Source organism: Erythrolamprus reginae, chromosome 5 (genome assembly GCF_031021105.1).
Source record: "Erythrolamprus reginae isolate rEryReg1 chromosome 5, rEryReg1.hap1, whole genome shotgun sequence".
Lineage (NCBI taxonomy): Eukaryota > Metazoa > Chordata > Lepidosauria > Squamata > Dipsadidae > Erythrolamprus > Erythrolamprus reginae.
The window spans coordinates 18,392,786-18,411,489 of NC_091954.1; the positions used below are offsets into that span (position 1 = coordinate 18,392,786).

Sequence of the window (18,704 nt, forward strand, 5' to 3'; positions counted from 1 at the left end):
CTCCTGAGTCTCAGCTGATTGGGAGGAATGGGGTTTTGCAGTATCCTTCCCCCGGTATGGGGAGGAAATGGAAATTTTGCAGTATCCTTCTCCTGCCACGCCCACCAAGCCACACCATGCCTAAGCCACGCCCACAGAACCAGTAGTGAAAATTTTTGAATCCCACTACAATAACTCAGCTTTAAAAAATGTTTTTCCTCTTATATCCTGACTATTGTGACAACGGGATGTAAATATATTTGGCAATGAATTAAATGCCTCTTCGTGGAATTGTACATTTACAAGTGATCGTCCATAAATATCCTCCTGAAGCTGCTACCTAGAGTCTTGAAGTACATAAAATTGTATTTATTTTATTTATTTATTTTATTTATTCGATTTTTATGCCGCCCTTCTCCTTAGACTCAGGGTGGCTTACAACATGTTAGCAACAGCACTTCTTAACAGAGCCAGCCTATTGCCCCCACAATCTGGGTCCTCGTTTTACCCACCTCGGAAGGATGGAAGGCTGAGTCAACCTTGAGCCGGTGATAAGATTTGAACCGCTGACCTACAGATCTACAGTCAGCTTCAGTGGCCTGCAGTACAGCACTCTACCTGTTGCGCCACCCCCGCTCAGTAGTTTAAATATTATACTGTATTTTAATAGAAAATTACATTAAAAATGGTAAATTCTGACATACAAATCATGAATTATTTTAAAATATCATACCTCCAGATGATGTTGTGTTTTCATTAAAATGAGTGTGTTTTCACTTCTTAAGTGATGGTTTTCTTCTTGTAGTTTAATTATGTTGTTTTTAGCTATAGCCAACTAAAAGATAGATAGAATGCAAAAAAACTTTAAAATCCAAAAGCTTTCAAACAGCAAAAAAACAAGTCCAGACCCAAAATGCTACATAAAAACACCAGTGTCCTAATCACATCACTGCACTACTTCAGGATACCTATCTAGGGCTTATTCATTCGGCATTTTCTGTTGCCAATAAACAAGGACTCATGGCAGTTGACATGCAGCAGAAATCCAAAATTTTCCACTGAAAATATTAATCTCAATTAAAATCCAACGTTAATAATAACTAAGAAATCATTTCCCCAGTTGCAATGTATGGCTGTGAAAGTTGGACCGTACGGAAGGCTGAGCGCCAAAGAATTGAGGCCGTTGAACCTGTGAGTCCCTTGGACAGCAAGGCAATCAAACCGGTCTGTCCTAGAGGAGATCAACCCTGACTGCCCTTTAGAAGGCCAGATCCTGAAGATGAAACTCAATACTTTGGGTAGTGATTTCTGACAGTCTCAAAATGGGTGAGCAGTGTGGTCGGGCGGTAGGAAAAGCAAGTAGGATGCTTGGCTGCATAGCTAGAGGTATAACAAGCAGGAAGAGGGACATTGTGATCCCCTTATATAGAGCGCTGGTGAGACCACATTTGGAATACTGTGTTCAGGTCTGGAGACCTCACCTACAAAAAGATATTGACAAAATTGAACGGGTCCAAAGACGGGCTACAAGAATGGTGGAAGGTCTTAAGCATAAAACGTATCAGGAAAGACTTAATGAACTCAATCTGTATAGTCTGGAGGACAAAAGGAAAAGGGGGGGACATGATCGAAACATTTAAATATGTTAAAGGGTTAAATAAGGTTCAGGAGGGAAGTGTTTTTAATAGGAAAGTGAACACAAGAACAAGGGGACACAATCTGAAGTTAGTTGGGGGAATGATCAAAGGCAACATGAGAAAATATTATTTTACTGAAAGAGTAGTAGATCCTTGGAACAAACTTCCAGCAGACGTGGTTGGTAAATCCACCGTAACTGAATTTAAACATGCCTGGGATAAACATATATCCATTGTAAGATAAAATACAGGAAATAGTATAAGGGCAGACTAGATGGACCATGAGGTCTTCTTCTGCCGTCAGTCTTCTATGTTTCTATGTTTCTAATAAGAAGGAAGGACTCACTGGAGAAGAGCCAAATGCTGGGAAAGATTGAGGGCAAAAGAAGAAGGGGACGACAGAGAATGAGGTGGCTGGATGGAGTCACTGAAGCAGTGTCATGACCTTAAATGGACTCCAGAGGATGGTGGAGAACAGGAAGTCCTAGAGGAACGTTATCTATGGGGTCACTGTGGGTCGGACATGACTTCGCAGCTAACAACAACATGGAATGTTTAATATGCAGAATGCCATGAGTTTTGAGCACTTGTAAAAGGCCATCTACCAGGAAGGGTTGTGGTGAAAGAGCTTGCCGCAAGGATTCCTGTAGTTAGCAATTTCCATAATTGCAAAGGAATTTATACACACCCACACACACGCATATACAAATCAGAATTAATACCTCACCACAGTTGTACACAATACTCTCAGCAGCTACAGAGAATTGTTCTTTCCAGCTGCTGAGAGACCGTTCTATGGGTGACCGGATCTGGATTCTCCATCCATACGGCTTTCATACACATTTTAGGTCCATTTTTCAGGTTGTCTGGGCTCAAAACGGTCAAAACAGCTCTGGCAAGATTTCCGTGTCATGGCCATGGCCATCTTGACATTTTGGGCACCCTTGCAGATGCTCATGTTTATATGGCCAAAAAAAAAAAGCAGGTTTGTGCAGATGGACTAGGACAGTGATGGCGAACCTATGGTACTGGTGCCACAGGTGGCACGCGGAGCCATGTCTGCTGGCACACGAGCCGTTGCCCTCGCTCAGTTCCGAGCCGGGGTGGCGCAGCAGGTAGAGTGCTGTACTGCAGGCCACTGAAGCTGACTTGTAGATCTGAAGGTCAGCGGTTCAAATCTCGTCACCGGCTCAAGGTTGACTCAGCCTTCCATCCTTCCGAGGTGGGTCAAATGAGGACCCGGATTGTGGGGGCAATAGCCTAGCTCTGTTAAAAAAGTGTTATTGCTAACATACTGTAAGCCGCCCTGAGTCTAAGGAGAAGGGCAGCATAAAAATTGAATGAATGAATGAATGAATGAATGAATGAATGAATAAATAAATGTGTGTGTGTGATGGCCAGATGATTTTTGGCTCACACAGAGGCTCTGGGAGGGCGTTTTTGGTTCCAGAGAGCCTCCAGAGGGATGGGGAGGACGTTTTAAGCCTTCCCCAGCTCCACGGAAGTCTTCGGAGTCAGGGGAGGGCAAAACACGAGCCTACTGCACCCACCAAAAGTTGGTAAACAAGGTGTTTCCGGCCTCCAGAGGACCTCTGGTGGAGAAGCTGTTTTTGCCCTCCCCAGGCTTTGAATTATGGATGGGGGCACTCGTTCATGTGCACTCCCTACCTAAGTGTAAACCTTGTATTCCAGCCACGCTTTTTTTGCACCTGAGGAATAAAAGGTTCGCCATCACTGGACTAGGATTTCATAGCTAACTGCAACTGAGCAAAAAAGGAGAACATCCAAGATATTAGGCCACCATCCAGCTCAGGTGTTCTTTGACACAGAGGCGCCTCTTGGCCCAGGAAAACGTCTTGGCTGAAACAAATCAAAACAAATCCCAAACTAAAATAAACCCCAAATTCAAATAAAGACTGCTCATTTCAACATATTAATGAAATTAAAGTATATATATATATACTGTATATATTGCTGAAAGACAATACCTCTTCGATTAATTTAGTGTTTGATTTCTCTAGTGAATCAACGCGGGTATGGAGGCTGCAGACCGTACTACTGGAAATGATAAAAATATATATATATATCAGAATTATTTCTACAATTATGCAATCGTACAAACTGATTTACAAAACCTCCGAGCAGCAGCTTGGTATCCAGCAACAAATGCAACAGAAGACACTTCCTGATAACACTCTCAAAATATACTATCAGTATTTTTAATATACTTTTATATCTAGCTTATAGATATACAGTGATCCCTCGAGTATCGCGAGGGTTACGTTCCAAGACCCCTCGCGATACTCGATTTTTCGCGATATAGTGGTGCGGAAGTAAAAACACCATCTGCGCATGCACGCCCTTTTTCCATGGCCGCGCATGCGCAGATGGTGGAGTTTGCGTGGGCGGCGGGGAAGACCCAGGGAAGGTTTCTTCGGCCGCCCAGCAGCTGATCTGCTCGGCAGCGCCGCAGCAGCGAGGAGCCGAAGATCGGGGTTTCCCCGCCGCCCACGCAAAGGGGAAACCCCGATCTTCGGCTCCTCGCTGCTGCGGCGCTGCCGAGCAGATCAGCTGCTGGGCAGCCGAAGAAACCTTCCCTGGGTCTTCCCCGCCACCCACGCAAAGGGGAAACCCCGATCTTTGGCTCCTCGCTGCTGCCCGCCCGCCGCTCGCCCCGCCGCCCGCCGCTCGAGAGCAAGAGGGGGAGAGATAGAGAAAGAGAGAGAAGGAAAGAAAGAGATGAGAGAGGGAGGAAGAGCGTGTGAGAGAGAAAGAAGCAAGATAGAGAAAGAGAGAGAGAAAGAAAGATGAGAAAGGAAGAGAGTGACGTCATCGGGTGGGAAAAATCGCGATATAGCGTTTCGCGAAGATCGAGATCGCGAAAATCGAGGGATCACTGTATCCCAATGGTCACTCTTCTTAAAATCAAAAAGGTCAGATCCAGCATAGCTTTTTGACATCAGCCAAAGATGGCTGCTGTTATCCAAAAGGATATTATGCAGGTAGTTCTCCACTTATGACGGATTGTTTTAATGATCACTGAAAATAATGATGGCCTTGGAAAGGATCCGCTACGGCCTGTAAAGCACTTCCTGCCATTATAATACATTTGACGGCCCACAGTCACATAAAATTGCACTTTATGCATTTGGCAATGAACTTACATTTACAACCAGTGTCAGCATTCAGAATCAGACTAGAGCTGGAAGGGACATTGGAGGTCTTCTAGTCCAACCCCCTGCTCAAGCAGGAGACCCTAAACCAGTCCGGACAAGTTTCTAGGTCCAGTCTGTCCAGTGTCTTCTTAAAAACTTTCATGATGAAGCACCCACAACTTTTGAGAGAAAGCTATTCCACTAATTAATTGTCCTCACTGTTAAGAAAGTTCTCCTTAGTTCCAGGTTGCTTCTCTTCTTGATTAGTTTTCATTCATTGCTTCTTGTCCTCCCCTCTGGTGCTCTGGAAAATCAGTTGATCTACTGTTCTTTGTGGCAACCTCTCAAATACTGGAGTACTGCTATTATGTCACCCCTAGTTCTTCTTTTCTCCTTTAGACTAACCAAACCAAAATCCTGCAACCCTTCCTCATAGGTTTTAGTCTCCAGGCCTTTAATCATCTTAGTTGCCCTTCTTTGCACTTAAAAGTCTCAACGTCTTTTTTGTAATGTGGTGAGCAAAATTGGATGCAGCGTTCCAGGTGTAGCCTTACTAAGTAAGGCTTTAGAAAGCAGTACTAATACGTGACATAATTTTGATTCTGTACCTTTGTTCATACAACCAAGAATTGTATTGGCCTTTATGGATGCTGCCACACACACTACTGGCTCATGTTTAAGTGATTGTCCACTAAGACTTCAAGGTCCCTCTCAAAGTTACTGTTTTTGAGCCAGATTTTGCCTAATCTGTACTTTTTTCCCCCACCTAAGTGTAAAACCTTGTATTCCAGTCAAACAGTAATTTGCAGTATTTTTTGCCAGTTTCCAGCAAGAAACTACTCATTCTGATAAATGAATTTGCTTAACGACCATGCAATTCATTTAATAATTAATAAGCATCAGATAACAATTAATAAGCACTATAAAACCAGTTGAAAAGTCGGGTCCAGTCTCATGGGTGCTTCAACCTACAGCTTCAATGACTTACAACTCTTACAACTCTCTATGATTGTTATATTTAATTTTTTCTCCTAATATTACTATTGACCTTCTTGATGGGTTCTCTTAAAGAATGCAAGAAAGTTCATATTACCTGAGCACAAAGTTGTACCACTGACATAGCCCTTACGCTTTTTATAATCCACACTTACTGCAGTGAGTAAGTCTGAAGTGAGATCTGAACTGGGGGCATTGCTTCTGTTTGACAACATAATGCCCAACACGCATAAACAACAACTTTAAACGGCCATGTCATATTATTTGGAAAGATACACAAGTCTTTTAAATATACCTTTAATATTTTAAAGCAGTGGTTCTCAACCTTTCTAATGTTGCGATCCCTTAATACAGCTCTTCAAGTTGTGGTGACCCCAACCATAAGTCAAGTGCTAATTCTCCCAACAGAGCTTTAATCTGATTGGCAGGAAGGTCAGAGGGACACCCCCACTGTAAACACTTGATTGGACAGATTGTAAAAATATGTTCCAAGGGGCCAGAATAGAAGCTTTAGTTCCTAACATCATGGGAAATTTGTCTTTTTCCCATGGTCTTAGGCGACCCCTGTGAAACAGTCATTCGACCCCCAAAGGGGTCCCGACCCCCAGGTCAAGAACCACTGCTTTAAAGAAATATATTTTACTTATTCATTTAACAGATGTCCTATGGAAAGTACATGCAGAACCAAATGCCATCTGTTCAGTATTAGCCTTACTCCTAAATCAATAGCATCAGGATTGTGCTGTTAGTCTACTTGATAAGAGTAAGATATTAAAAGGGAACTATCATGGCAATATTAACTCCTTGATATAATAGCCAATACATTCCTTTTAGAATCCCAGATTAGAAATATAACCACATTTTTAATGTAAACTACTCTAAGATATTTCTGACTGAGATCTATCAGGGTGGGGATTAAAACTCAAGGGAATGATTGTGACTGCAAGGTAGCTAGCTGGAAAGCAGGAGACCTTGAGTTTAAGCATGAAGCCAGCTGGAACAGGGTCTCCAACCTCGGCAACTTTAAGACTTGTGGATTTCAACTTCGACTTCAAATCCCAGAGTTCCTCAGCCAGCTTTGCTCTAAGTCTTATAATTGCCAAGGTAGGAGACCCCTGAAATGGAAGACTTTGGGCCAGCCTCTCTTTCTTAGTGGGAGGGAGGGAGGGGGCAAAAGCAAATCTCTTCTGAAAAAACTTGCCAAGGAAAACTGCAGGGACTAATCCAGGTAATTGCCAGGAGACCACACAAACACAAAATGTGACCAGGTATGCAATGGACTTGAAAAAGGGGCAGGCTTTGATCTTGTGGTTGTAGCCACCATCTTGATTTTTAACGCCTGCCCATCCCTGGATTCAAAGTGCATTTCACAGTCCTTCCCAATTTATCTTTTTTCTATTCATTATTCAATAAATACTAGGACACCTGATAATTATCAAAGTAATTGTTTTTAAAAGAGAAGACACCAGTCCCCAAGACAACTTATACTTACTTCAATTGCCGGTTTAACTCTTCAACATAATTCTTCTGATCCAATATTGCAGCAACATGATCATTTCTAAAAGAAATTTAGTTTCAGTTTTGAATATTTAACGTTTGATTAGACATCTGATCTGAGATCTGAGTGTCGAGAACTGCATATGAAAAATTTATATTTAGTATTCCGAGAATATGTTGTCTTAATAAATATTCTCCATAAATTAAAAAACAATACCTGAATTTCTTGACTTGGCTTGAAATTTATAACTTTCTGTGTAATTAGCACTAGTACTAACAAGATAACCACCATCAGCAGACTTGGAGTCTGTTAAAAAAAGGGTTATTTGATTTTTCTCAAAAATTGGAAATGGAACATAGCTCTAAGGCTAGGATGGGCAGCTATGACCCCTTCACGATTTGTGGACTTTAATTCCCAGAATTCCAGAGCCAGCATGTCTGCAGGTCATAAGGGAGCTATGGCTAACTCAGAAAATCTCGATGGTGAAGTCCACAGGTCTTTAAAGGGTCCATAGTTGCCCATCTCTCCTTTAAGGATTTACATATGACTTTGATTATCCATTTCTTCAGATTTGTGTTAGATACTGATAGGATGACTCTATACATCTGTTCTGCATTTCTGAATTAAACAATCTCCTTTCATTAAACAATGTTGGTTTTTTTTTTTTGTTCCATGAAATTTGTGGCTTTTTAAAACTTTTTTCATAGTAGACTAAAATGTTATTACTATTATTTTCTCCGACTCCTAGAGAATGTAGTAAAAGGAAACACAGATGAAAATACACACAGACACACACACAAATACAGTGAACCCTCGAGTTTCGCGAGGGTTCCGTTCCAAGACCCCTCGCGAAACTCGATTTGTCGCGATATAGCGGTGCGGAAGTAAAAAACACCATCTGCGCATGTGCGGCCATTTTTTCATGGCCGCACATGCGCAGATGGTGAAGTTTGCGTGTGGGCGGTGGGGAAGACCAAGGGAAAGTTCCTTCAGCCGCCCAACAGCTGATCTGCTCGGTTAGCGCGGCAGCAGCGAGTTGGGCGGCTGAAGGAACGTTCCCTGGGTCTTCCCCGCCGCCTCGGATCCTCGCTGATGCCCGCCCGCCGTTTGCCGCTCGTCTCGTTCGCCCACCGCTCGCCCCGTTCGCCCGCCGCTATCGAACTTGCTATCGAGCCTGCTAATGAAATCCAACCCGCAGCGGCCCTTTCCCTCTCCAGGCTGCGGGAGGGGTCCGAAGAACAATGCCTGGCGCCGCGCTCCCCCGGCTGGGCTTTTTTCCCCCATTTCCCCTCGGGTGGAATTTCAGACCCTCCGCCGGTTGGATTTCATTAGCAGGCTCGATAGCAAGTTCTTCCTCCCTTTAGAAAGCCCCGCAGCCTCCTCCGACCGGCGAGGCCGCCAGCGAGGACCCGCAAAGCCGCCGCTGCCGCAGCGAGGCCAAGCCGCCCGCTCCCACGGCAGGTTTACAAAGGCAGCGCGGCAACTTGGAGCACGGCACGCCCCGCAGCCCTCGCCTCGCCCGCCCCCCGCCTGGCCGGCGCTCCGGCTACCCTCCCCCCGGTCGCCGTTTGCTGCTCGCCCGTTCACCTGCCCGCCATCAGGACCGCCGCGCACTAACTTGATGACGGCCAAGCCGTCCCAGATCGTGGGGAGAGGAGCTCTTCTCCAGCCAGGGGACGGCGAGGCCCTCCCAATGCCCCACGCTTGGAGCCGGAGTGAGGCCACTTCCGCCTCGGATGAAGGCATCTCCTCAAACTCAAAGCCTGTATCCTGCCGCCCCGGTTTACCCAGGACACGAGCGGCGAAGTGAGCCACAGCCACCTCCGTTCGGGGCGAAGGAATCCCTGGGCAACGGGGGAAACCCCACTGAAACCGGGCGATTTGGACTTTCCATTCCTCCAAGTCACTTCGCCGCTCGTGTCCTGGGTAAACCGGGCGGCAGGATACAGGCTTTGAGTTTGAGGAGATGCCTTCATCCGGAGGCGGAAGTGGCCTCACTCCGGCTCCAAGCGTGGGGCATTGGGAGGGCCTCGCCGTCCCCTGGCTGGAGAAGAGCTCCTCTCCCCACGATCTGGGACGGCTTGGCCGTCATCAAGTTAGTGCGCGGCGGGTCCTGATGGCGGGCAGGTGAACGGGCGAGCAGCAAACGGCGACCGGGGGGAGGGTAGCCGGAGCGCCGGCCAGGCGGGGGGCGGGCGAGGCGAGGGCTGCGGGGCGTGCCGTGCTCCAAGTTGCCGCGCTGCCTTTGTAAACCTGCCGTGGGAGCGGGCGGCTTGGCCTCGCTGCGGCGGCGGCGGCTTTGCGGGGTCCTCGCTGGCGGCCTCGCCGGTCGGAGGAGGCTGCGGGGCTTTCTAAAGGGAGGAAGAACTTGCTATCGAGCCTGCTAATGAAATCCAACCGGCGGAGGGTCTGAAATTCCACCCGAGGGGAAATGGGGGAAAAAAGCCCAGCCGGGAGCGCGGCGCCAGGCATTGTTCTCCGGACCCCCTCCCGCAGCCTGGAGAGGGAAAGGGCCGCTGCGGGTTGGATTTCATTAGCAGGCTCGATAGCAAGTTCGATAGCGGCGGGCGAACGGGGCGAGCGGTGGGCGAACGAGGGGAGTGGGGGGCGAACGAGGGGAGCGGCGGGGCGAACGAGGGGAATGGGGGGCGAACGAGGGGAGCGGCGGGCGAACGAGGGGAGTGGGGGGGCGAACGAGGGGAGCGGCGGTGCGAACGAGGGGAGTGGGGGGCGAACGAGGCGAGCGGGCGGGCGAACGAGGGGAGTGGGGGGGCGAACGAGGGGAGCGGCGGGGCGAACGAGGGGAGTGGGGGGGCGAACGAGGCGAGCGGCGGGCGAACGAGGGGAGTGGGGGACGAACGAGGGGAGCGGCGGGCGAACGAGGGGAGTGGGGGGCGAACGAGGCGAGCGGCGGGGCGAACGAGGGGAGTGGGGGGCGAACGAGGGGAGCGGCGGGCGAACGAGGGGAGTGGGGGGCGAACGAGGCGAGCGGCGGGCGAACGAGGGGAGTGGGGGGGCGAACGAGGGGAGCGGCGGGCGAACGAGGGGAGTGGGGGGCGAACGAGGGGAGCGGCGGGGCGAACGAGGGGAGTGGGGGGCGAACGAGGGGAGCGGCGGGCGAATGAGGCGAGCGGCGGGCGAACGGGACGTGCGGCCGCCGAACGGGGCGAGCGGCAAAACGGCGGGCGGGCATCAGCGAGGATCCGAGGCCGCGGGGAAGACCCAGGAAAGGTTCCTTCGTCCGCCTAGCAGCTGATCTGCTCGGCAGCGCAGCACCAGCGAGGAGCCGAAGATCTTCGGCTCCTCGCTGCTGCTGCGCTGCCGAGCAGATCAGCTGCTAGGCGCCCGCTCGAGAGCAAGAGGGGGAGAGATAGAGAAAGAGAGAGAAGGAAAGAAAGATGAGAGAGGGAGGAAGAGAGTGTGAGAGAGGAAGAAGCAACATAGAGAAAGAGGGGGAAGACCCAGGGAAGCCTCTGCCCGGCGAAACTCCACCATCTACGCATAGGGCACGCATGCGTAGATGGTGGAGTTTACTTCCGGGTTGAAAACTCGCGATATAGCGTTTAGCGAACATCGAGATCGCGAAACTCGAGGGTTCACTGTACTTATATGTACTATCAATAAAATAAGCAAGGGCAAATAAGAGTCAACTTCTAAGGAAGATGGGGACATAAAGTTTCAATAAAAAAATTAATTGCTTCTGGACTTTGTGCTTGAGGTGGAAAAATAAAACTTTGTTGATTAGATACATAGAAACATAGAAACATAGAAGACTGACGGCAGAAAAAGACCTCATGGTCCATCTAGTCTGCCCTTATACTATTTCCTGTATTTTATTTTACAATGTATATATGTTTATCCCAGACATGTTTAAATTCAGTTACTGTGGATTTATCAACCACGTCTGCTGGAAGTTTGTTCCAAGGATCTACTACTCTTTCAGTGAAATAATATTTTCTCATGTTGCTTTTGATCTTTCCCCCAACTAACTTCAGATTGTGTCCCCTTGTTCTTGTGTTCACTTTCCTATTAAAAACACTTCCCTCCTGGACCTTATTTAACCCTTTAACATATTTAAATGTTTCGATCATGTCCCCCCTTTTCCTTCTGTCCTCCAGACTATACAGATTGAGTTCATTAAGTCTTTCCTGATACATTTTATGCTTAACACCTTCCACCATTCTTGTAGTCCGTCTTTGGACCCGTTCAGTTTTGTCAATATCTCTTTGTAGGTGAGGTCTCCAGAACTGAACACAGTATTCCAAATGTGGTCTCACCAGCACTCTATATAAGGGGATCACAATCTCCCTCTTCCTGCTTGTTATACCTCTAGCTATGCAGCCAAGCATCCTACTTGCTTTTCCTATTGCCCGACCACACTGCTTACCCATTTTGAGACTACGGTAGGTTTCTATAGAAATGACTATATTGCCATGTAAAAACAAAATGTTCAGACTATACATTATTAATAGAAAGGCAATGCTTTTCTTTCTTTTCCCCTTTTTCCCCTATGTCTTTTCCTCTTCCCCTTTTCACCTTCATTGTCATTTTCTTCGTGTTTTATATTTTGATAAACGTATTCCTTAAAAGTGTGGCCTTTGCTAATTTGAAGAGAGAGTCCATTTGAAGCTCGTGGTTATGATGCTGGACAAGAAGTGTGGAAAACTGAGTTGTAGACATGCTTTAAGCACAAAGCCATTTGGGGGACCTTGGGCCGGTCCAGGGTTGAAATGCTCCTGGTTTGTTTGTGCTTGTGAGTCGTCGGAGAGCAGGTCACGAAGGGAGCATGAGGGGAGCATGAGGCTCCGGCCGGCCGCCTGGACACCACTATTTGGGTTCTTTTACCCTCTGTGCCTGCACAAAGTGTTCTGTGCATGAACAGGTGGTAAAAGAAGCTAAATGGTGGCATCCGGGCAGGTAAGCAGAGCCTCACACTCCCTTCACGACTGGGTCTCCGACAGCGATGGGCGACGAGTTGGAATGCTAAATTGCGCTCGCCGCCGCGGCTCATAAGTTCTTGCAGGACCGGCGCAATTTTTCTGCTGCAACTTTGGAGGTAGCAAAATTGCTACCTCCAAATGTTTCGGCGAGGTTTTACCTGCGGCTCTGTGCGCGATTTTGCTACCTCCCACAGGTGCAGCAGAAAAAATTGCGCTAGTCCTGCAAGAACTTACGAGCTGCAACGACGAGTGGAATTTAGCATTCCAGCTCGTAGCCCACCGCTGGTCTCCGACGGCTCACAGACACAGAGCCGGGGTGGCGCAGTAGGTAGAGTGCTGTTCTGCAGGCCACTGAAGCTGACTGTAGATCTGTAGGTCAGCGGTTCAAATCTCATCACCGGCTCAAGGTTGACTCAGCCTTCCATCCTTCCGAGGTGGGTAAAATGAGGACCCGGATTGTGGGGGCAATAGGCTGGCTCTGTTAAAAAGTGCTATTGCTAACATGTTGTAAGCTGCCCAAAGTCTAAGGAGAAGGGCGGCATAAAAATCAAATAAATAAATAAACAAACAAACAAACAAACAAACAAACAAACAAACCGGGAGCATTTCACCGCTGAGCCAATTCCTCTCTTCTAGCCCTAGGAAGGAGGTACAGTGGTACCTCATCTTACGAACGCCTCTTCTAACGAACTTTTCAAGATACGAACCCGGTGTTTAAGATTTTTTTGCCTCTTCTTCCGAACTATTTTCACCTTACGAACCCAAGCAGCTGCTGCTGGGATGAAGGGGTTTCTTTTTTTCCCCTTTTTTGAAGAAAGAAAAGGGAGGGGCAGCTTGGAGGAGTAAAGATTTTGCATGCTTGCAAAGGCACTGAAACGGTGTCTTTTTAAGAAAGAAAAGAGAGGCGCGGCTTGGAGGAGGAAAGATTTTGCAGAGAACAGCTTGCTTGCAAAGGCACTGAAACTGTGTCTTTTGAAGAAAGAAAAGGGAGGGGCGGCTTGGAGGAGGAAAGATTTTGCAGAGAACAGCTTGCTTGCAAAGGCACTGAAACTGTGTCTTTTGAAGAAAGAAAAGGGAGGGGCGGCTTGGAGGAGGAAAGATTTTGCAGAGAACAGCTTGCTTGCAAAGGCACTGAAACTGTGTCTTTTGAAGAAAGAAAAGGGAGGGGCGGCTTGGAGGAGGAAAGATTTTGCAGAGAACAGCGTGCTTGCAGGGGCACTGAAACTGTGTCTTTTGAAGAAAGAAAAGGGAGGGGTGCCCCCCTTGCCTTTCTTCCTTCCCACTCACCCTTTAGCCTAGCCTTGCTTCTTCCACCCGCCCCCTTTAGCTGCTCCTCCCTGCCCTCTGTTCGCCTCCCTTCTAAAGTTTGGGATTTTCCTGAAGGATTTGCACGCATCATTTGCTTTTACATTGATTCCTGTGGGAAACATTGTTTCATCTTACGAACTTTTCACCTTACGAACCTCCTCCTGGAACCAATTAAGTTCGTATGATGAGGTACCACTGTAATAGCAAACCACCTCCAAACTTGTCAAGAAAACTACAAGGACTTGAAGGAATTGGGGGGGGGGGGGGGGGGAGTCCAACCAACTTCAAGAAAGCCAGCCCTGAGGGGCTAGATTACTATCTCCATGGCTGGTTCCTGCAAAGCATTATCCAGCCATTTCTGGCCTCAGTGCTGCTGCTTCATGAAATTAGGGGTAACAAAAACAATTCATGGACTGGTTGGAGTAGATGGTTCCATGGGCATGCAGCATGTGTGAAGCCTTAGAGGGCTTTGAAAGTCGGAACTAACCCACATTAGGTAAGGGGAAGGACATTTTTTATTTCCTTGCAGGATGATGGGGTCGTGTAACCATTTAGTTCAACATGCTAAAAGTTCTACTAAAACTCACCTTTCTTTATCTTCAGTGTCATCTTCGTTCTTTAGATACATGGAGAAATCAATTACGCCAACCTTCAAAAAAAATATTCAAATTTTGGAAAATGAAAGAAAGGAACAGCTAAGGGATATTTATTTATTTATCTATCTATCTATATTATTATTATTATTATTATTATTATTATTAATTAGATTTGTATGCCGCCCCTCTCCGTAGACTTGGGGCGGCTCACAACAATAACAAGAACAATGTAAGAACAAATCTAATAATTTTAAAAAACGCTAAAACCCCCATTATTAAAAGCAAACATACACACAAACATACCATGTATAAACTGTATAGGCCCGGGGGAGATGTCTCAGTTCCCCCATGCCTGACGGCAGAGATGGGTCTTAAGAACTTTACGAAAGGCAAGGAGGGTGGGGGCAGTTCTAATCTCCAGGGGGAGCTGGTTCCAGAGGGTCGGGGCCGCCACAGAGAAGGCTCTTCTCCGGGGTCCCGCCAAACAACATTGTTTAGTCTGTCTGTCTGTCTGTCTGTCTGTCTGTCTGTCTGTCTGTCTATCTATTAGATTTGTATGCCACTCCTCTCCAAACACTCTGAAGATAAGCTTCATTTTTCTGGATGCTTAATCCAATTCAACAGAATAGGAAATTCCAGGTTTGATAGTGATCACATTAATGGGTTGGATTATATTGACCAAGACCATTTTGCAACAAGCAGTCTCCCCTGCTCTCAGGAGTTAAAATCATCCAGATCCAACTGTGTCAGTAATGGACCAAGCTCATAATGGATCTAGAGGAGAGCAATGGGCAGAATCCACAAATGAGCGAAGGTGTGCTAGTTTAATTGTGAATATTCTATAGATCAGGGGTTTCCAACCTTGGCAATTTTAAGATTGTGGACTTCAATTCCCAGAATTTCTCAGCCAGCTGGCTGAAGAACTCTTCGAGTTGACATCCACAAGTCTTAAAATTACCAAGTTTGGAGACTCTTGTTATATATAGATAACCTTACATTATAATACGAGGGTCGCCCAGAAAGTAATGCACCACATTTCACCACATTTTTCAGCCTACAGTAATGGTACGAATGCGAAACTTAAGGTGACCAGAACAGGGAGAGGTATCGACAGGGCATACACGCTCTTCTGTCTCGCTGGAGGAAGGCCATAGAACGAGATGGGATTACATGGAAAAATAGGAGAGTAGAAGAAACATCATTCTTTCATTGTGTTCAATGAATAATTGTTGAAGAAAAAAAATGTGGTGCATTACTTTCTGGGCAACCCTTGTACAATACTCTCCCCCCCCCAATATTCAAATGTTTAAGCCAGTGGTTCTCAACCTGGGGGTCGGGATCCCTTTGGGAGTCGAACAACAATTTCACAAGGGTTGCCTAAGACCAATGTTCCCTCTAATTTTTTTTCGGTGTGGGCGGAAAAGTATAGTGTCTGAGCAGCAGTCCCTTCGGGACTGGGCGGCATAGAAGTATGTATGTATGTATGTATGTATGTATGTATGTATGTATGTATGTATGAATAAGTAAATCAATCAATCCTGGGAGCTAGGATGAGGAGGAGGAGAATCCGCAGCCACCACCGCCGCGGGAGAAGCCATGCCCCAAGGCGGGAGATGGAGGAGAAAGCCAGAGAGGGGTTGGATTGGGCGGGCAGGGGGCAGCGGCGAGAGGCCAGGGGCGCGAGGGGGCCGGAGACACCGTGGGGAGGCGGGGGCGGCCGCGGCTCCCTTTCCTTCCACCTATGTCTACTGCCTGTGCCTCCACGTACGTCCGTCCCCCCGCGGGCTGGCAGGGGATGGGGAGCGAGCGCGGCGCCTCCGCACTTTCGTCGCTCCTCGCCCCCAACTCCAATGCCTGGCTCCTTGCGCAGCCTTGGAAAAGGGTGCGCGGGGTGGTATTTTGGGGGGGGCGCCCGCGCACCTTAGACTAAACAGTGCCTAAGACCATGGGAAAAGACAAATTTCTCATGGTGTTAGAAACAAAAGCTTCTATTTTGGCAGTTTATAGTGGGGGTATACCTCTGATTTTCCTGCCAATCAGCTTAAAGCTCTGTTGAGAGAATTGGTACTAGATTTATGGTTGGGAGTCACCACAACATGAGGAACTGTATTAAGGAGTGATGGCAATAGAAAGGTTGAGAACCACTAGTTTAAGCTATCTCATCAAGTTTACAATATTCAGATCTATATAAGCCAAAACACATATTTCATACACATCCTGAAGAAATAACATAGAACAACTTTTTTACAAGGGGAAAAATAGCTACGCTATACTTGAAAGATCTTCCAGTCAAAAACCTTATTACTGTAAAGTCTTCCAGTGTTCTGCAGAAGCAGAATTACATGGATCTGCAATGTAGAGGTTTTCATGGTGCTTCAAAAGAAGAAAATTGTTTGCATATGAGAAAAACATTTCCTAAACAGACTAACTGAAATGAATTGTTCAAATTATTTTATTCAAAATCTTCAGATTTGCTCGAAATCTACAAATGCTATAATATTGTGTCATCTACGTACTTGCGAATCCAAATCTTCTCCTTTTATGCACAAGTTTGCATCAATGACATTTAACCCAACAAGCAATCCAACAATGACTGCTCCTTCTTCTTCCATCATCACCGCATGGTGCTCATAAAATTCCCTGTAAAAGCATAATTTGAAGGGCATTATCAATTTCACAGCGAATCAATATCAAAATGAATCAATGAATCAATGTGACAATTCAAAAAGAAGCAGACATCTTTATGAAAAAAAGGTGCCATTCTTATGGAATTTGTTTAAAAGGATGCAAAATAGCAAAATTGGGAGTTTAAAACTCGCCTAGGTCTATAGATTAGAATTAGACCTCCTGATTGTCAAAGGCCAAAACAAAGTACAGTGGTACCTCTACTTATGAACTTAATTCGTTCCATGACCAGGTTATTAAGTAGAAAAGTTTGTAAAAAGAATCAATTTTTCCCATAGGAATCAATGTAAAAGCAAATAATGTGTGCAATTGGGAAATCCACAGGGAGGGTGGAGGCCCTGTTTCCTCTGAGAAGATTCCTAGAGAGGCCCTATGGAGGCTTCTCCCTACCTTTTCCGGCCCTGTTTCCTACAAGGAGATTCCTAGAGAGGCCCCAAGGAGGCTTCTCCCTGCCTTTTCCGGTTACAGTTTTGGAGGCTCGGGTTTGTAAGTGGAAAATGGTTCTTTAGAAGAGGCAAAAAAATCTTGAACACCCAGTTCTTATCTACCGTGTTTCCCCGATAGTAAGGCAGTGTCTTACTATCTTTTTACCCCCAAAAGCCCCACTGTGTCTTACTTTGGGGGTATGTCTTACATTATCCCGGGCACCGGGGCCGGCTCGTCTTCGGGCGCGGGGAGCTGCCGGAAAGGAGGCGGGCGCCGACCTCGCGGGTTGCGGAGAGCATCCCCTCGCCGCTCCCGGCAATGTTTCTCGGCAGGGGAGGCCAACTCCGCGGGGACACGGACGCTCGGCTGGCTGGCTAAAGGCAGGTCAAGGGGTGGATGGGCAGTCAAAAAGGGTGAGCGGCCGCCGCTGTGCCCTCCTTCGCCCGCCTCCTTTCCGGCAGCTCCCTGCGCGCCCCTCGCCTTCACTCGCCGCGGTGCCACCGCCTCTTCCCCTGCCGAGGCTCAGCTGCAAGCGGCCAGCGAGGCCGATCGGCTCCGAGGCGAGCGGAAAGGAGGCGGGCGAAGGAGGGCGCAGCTCCGGCCGCTCGCCTCGGAGCCGAGCGGCCTCGCTGGCCGCTTGCAGCTGAGCCTCGGCAGGGGAAGAGGCGGTGGCGCCGCGGCGAGCGAAGGCGAGGGGCGCGCAGGGAGCTGCCGGAAAGGAGGCTGGTGAAGGAGGGCGCAGCTCCGGCCGCTCGCCTCGGAGCCGCTCGGCCTCACTGGCCGCTTGCAGCTGAGCCTCGGCAGGGGAAGCGGCCAGCGAGGCCGATCGGCTCCGAGGCGAGCGGCCGGAGCTGCGCCCTCCTTCACCAGCCTCCTTTCCGGCAGCTCCCTGCGCGCCCCTCGCCTTCGCTCGCCGCAGTGCCACCGCCTCTTCCCCTGCCGAGGCTCAGCTGCAAGCGGCCAGCGAGGCCGATCGGCTCAGAGGCGAGCGGAAAGGAGGCGGGCGAAGGAGGGCGCAGCTCCGGCCGCTCGCCTCGGAGCCGATCGGCCTTGCTGGCCGCTTGCAGCTGAGCCTCGGCAGGGGAAGAGGCGGTGGTGCCGCGGCGAGCGAAGGCGAGGGGCGCGCGGGGAGCTTGGAAGCAATGTCATCGCCCCCCCCGCAATACCGTTTATCTACCGTGTTTCCCCGAAAGTAAGACATATGTCTTACTTTCGGGGTATGGCTTATATAAGCCGACCCCCCTGAAACCCCCCATATGTCTTACAATCGGGGGGGTCTTACTATCGGGGAAACACGGTAGAAAAGTTCATAAGTAGAGGCGTTCTTAGGTAGAGGTACCACTGTATACTGCTCAAAAAAATAAAGGGAACACTCAAATAACACATCCTAGATCTGAATGAATGAAATATTCTCATTGAATACTTTGTTCTGTACAAAGTTGAATGTGCACAACAGCATGTGAAATTGATTGTCAATCTGTGTT

At 47.9% G+C, this 18,704-nt stretch overlaps 1 protein-coding gene across 4 annotated transcripts in view; it reads right to left on the bottom strand.

Moving 5' to 3' along the window:
* RUFY2 (RUN and FYVE domain containing 2) overlaps window positions 1-18,704 on the bottom strand; it is a 60,283-nt gene that overhangs the window by 24,064 nt on the left and 17,515 nt on the right. For all 4 annotated transcript variants that reach the window (XM_070752127.1, XM_070752128.1, XM_070752129.1 and 1 more), the window contains exons 5-9: window positions 16,626-16,749; window positions 14,101-14,162; window positions 7,260-7,325; window positions 3,605-3,674; window positions 713-814 (exon numbers count right to left, since the gene is read on the bottom strand). In XM_070752127.1, coding sequence (XP_070608228.1) covers window positions 713-814; window positions 3,605-3,674; window positions 7,260-7,325; window positions 14,101-14,162; window positions 16,626-16,749 — 424 coding nt within the window. The remainder of the gene's footprint in view (window positions 1-712; window positions 815-3,604; window positions 3,675-7,259; window positions 7,326-14,100; window positions 14,163-16,625; window positions 16,750-18,704) is intronic.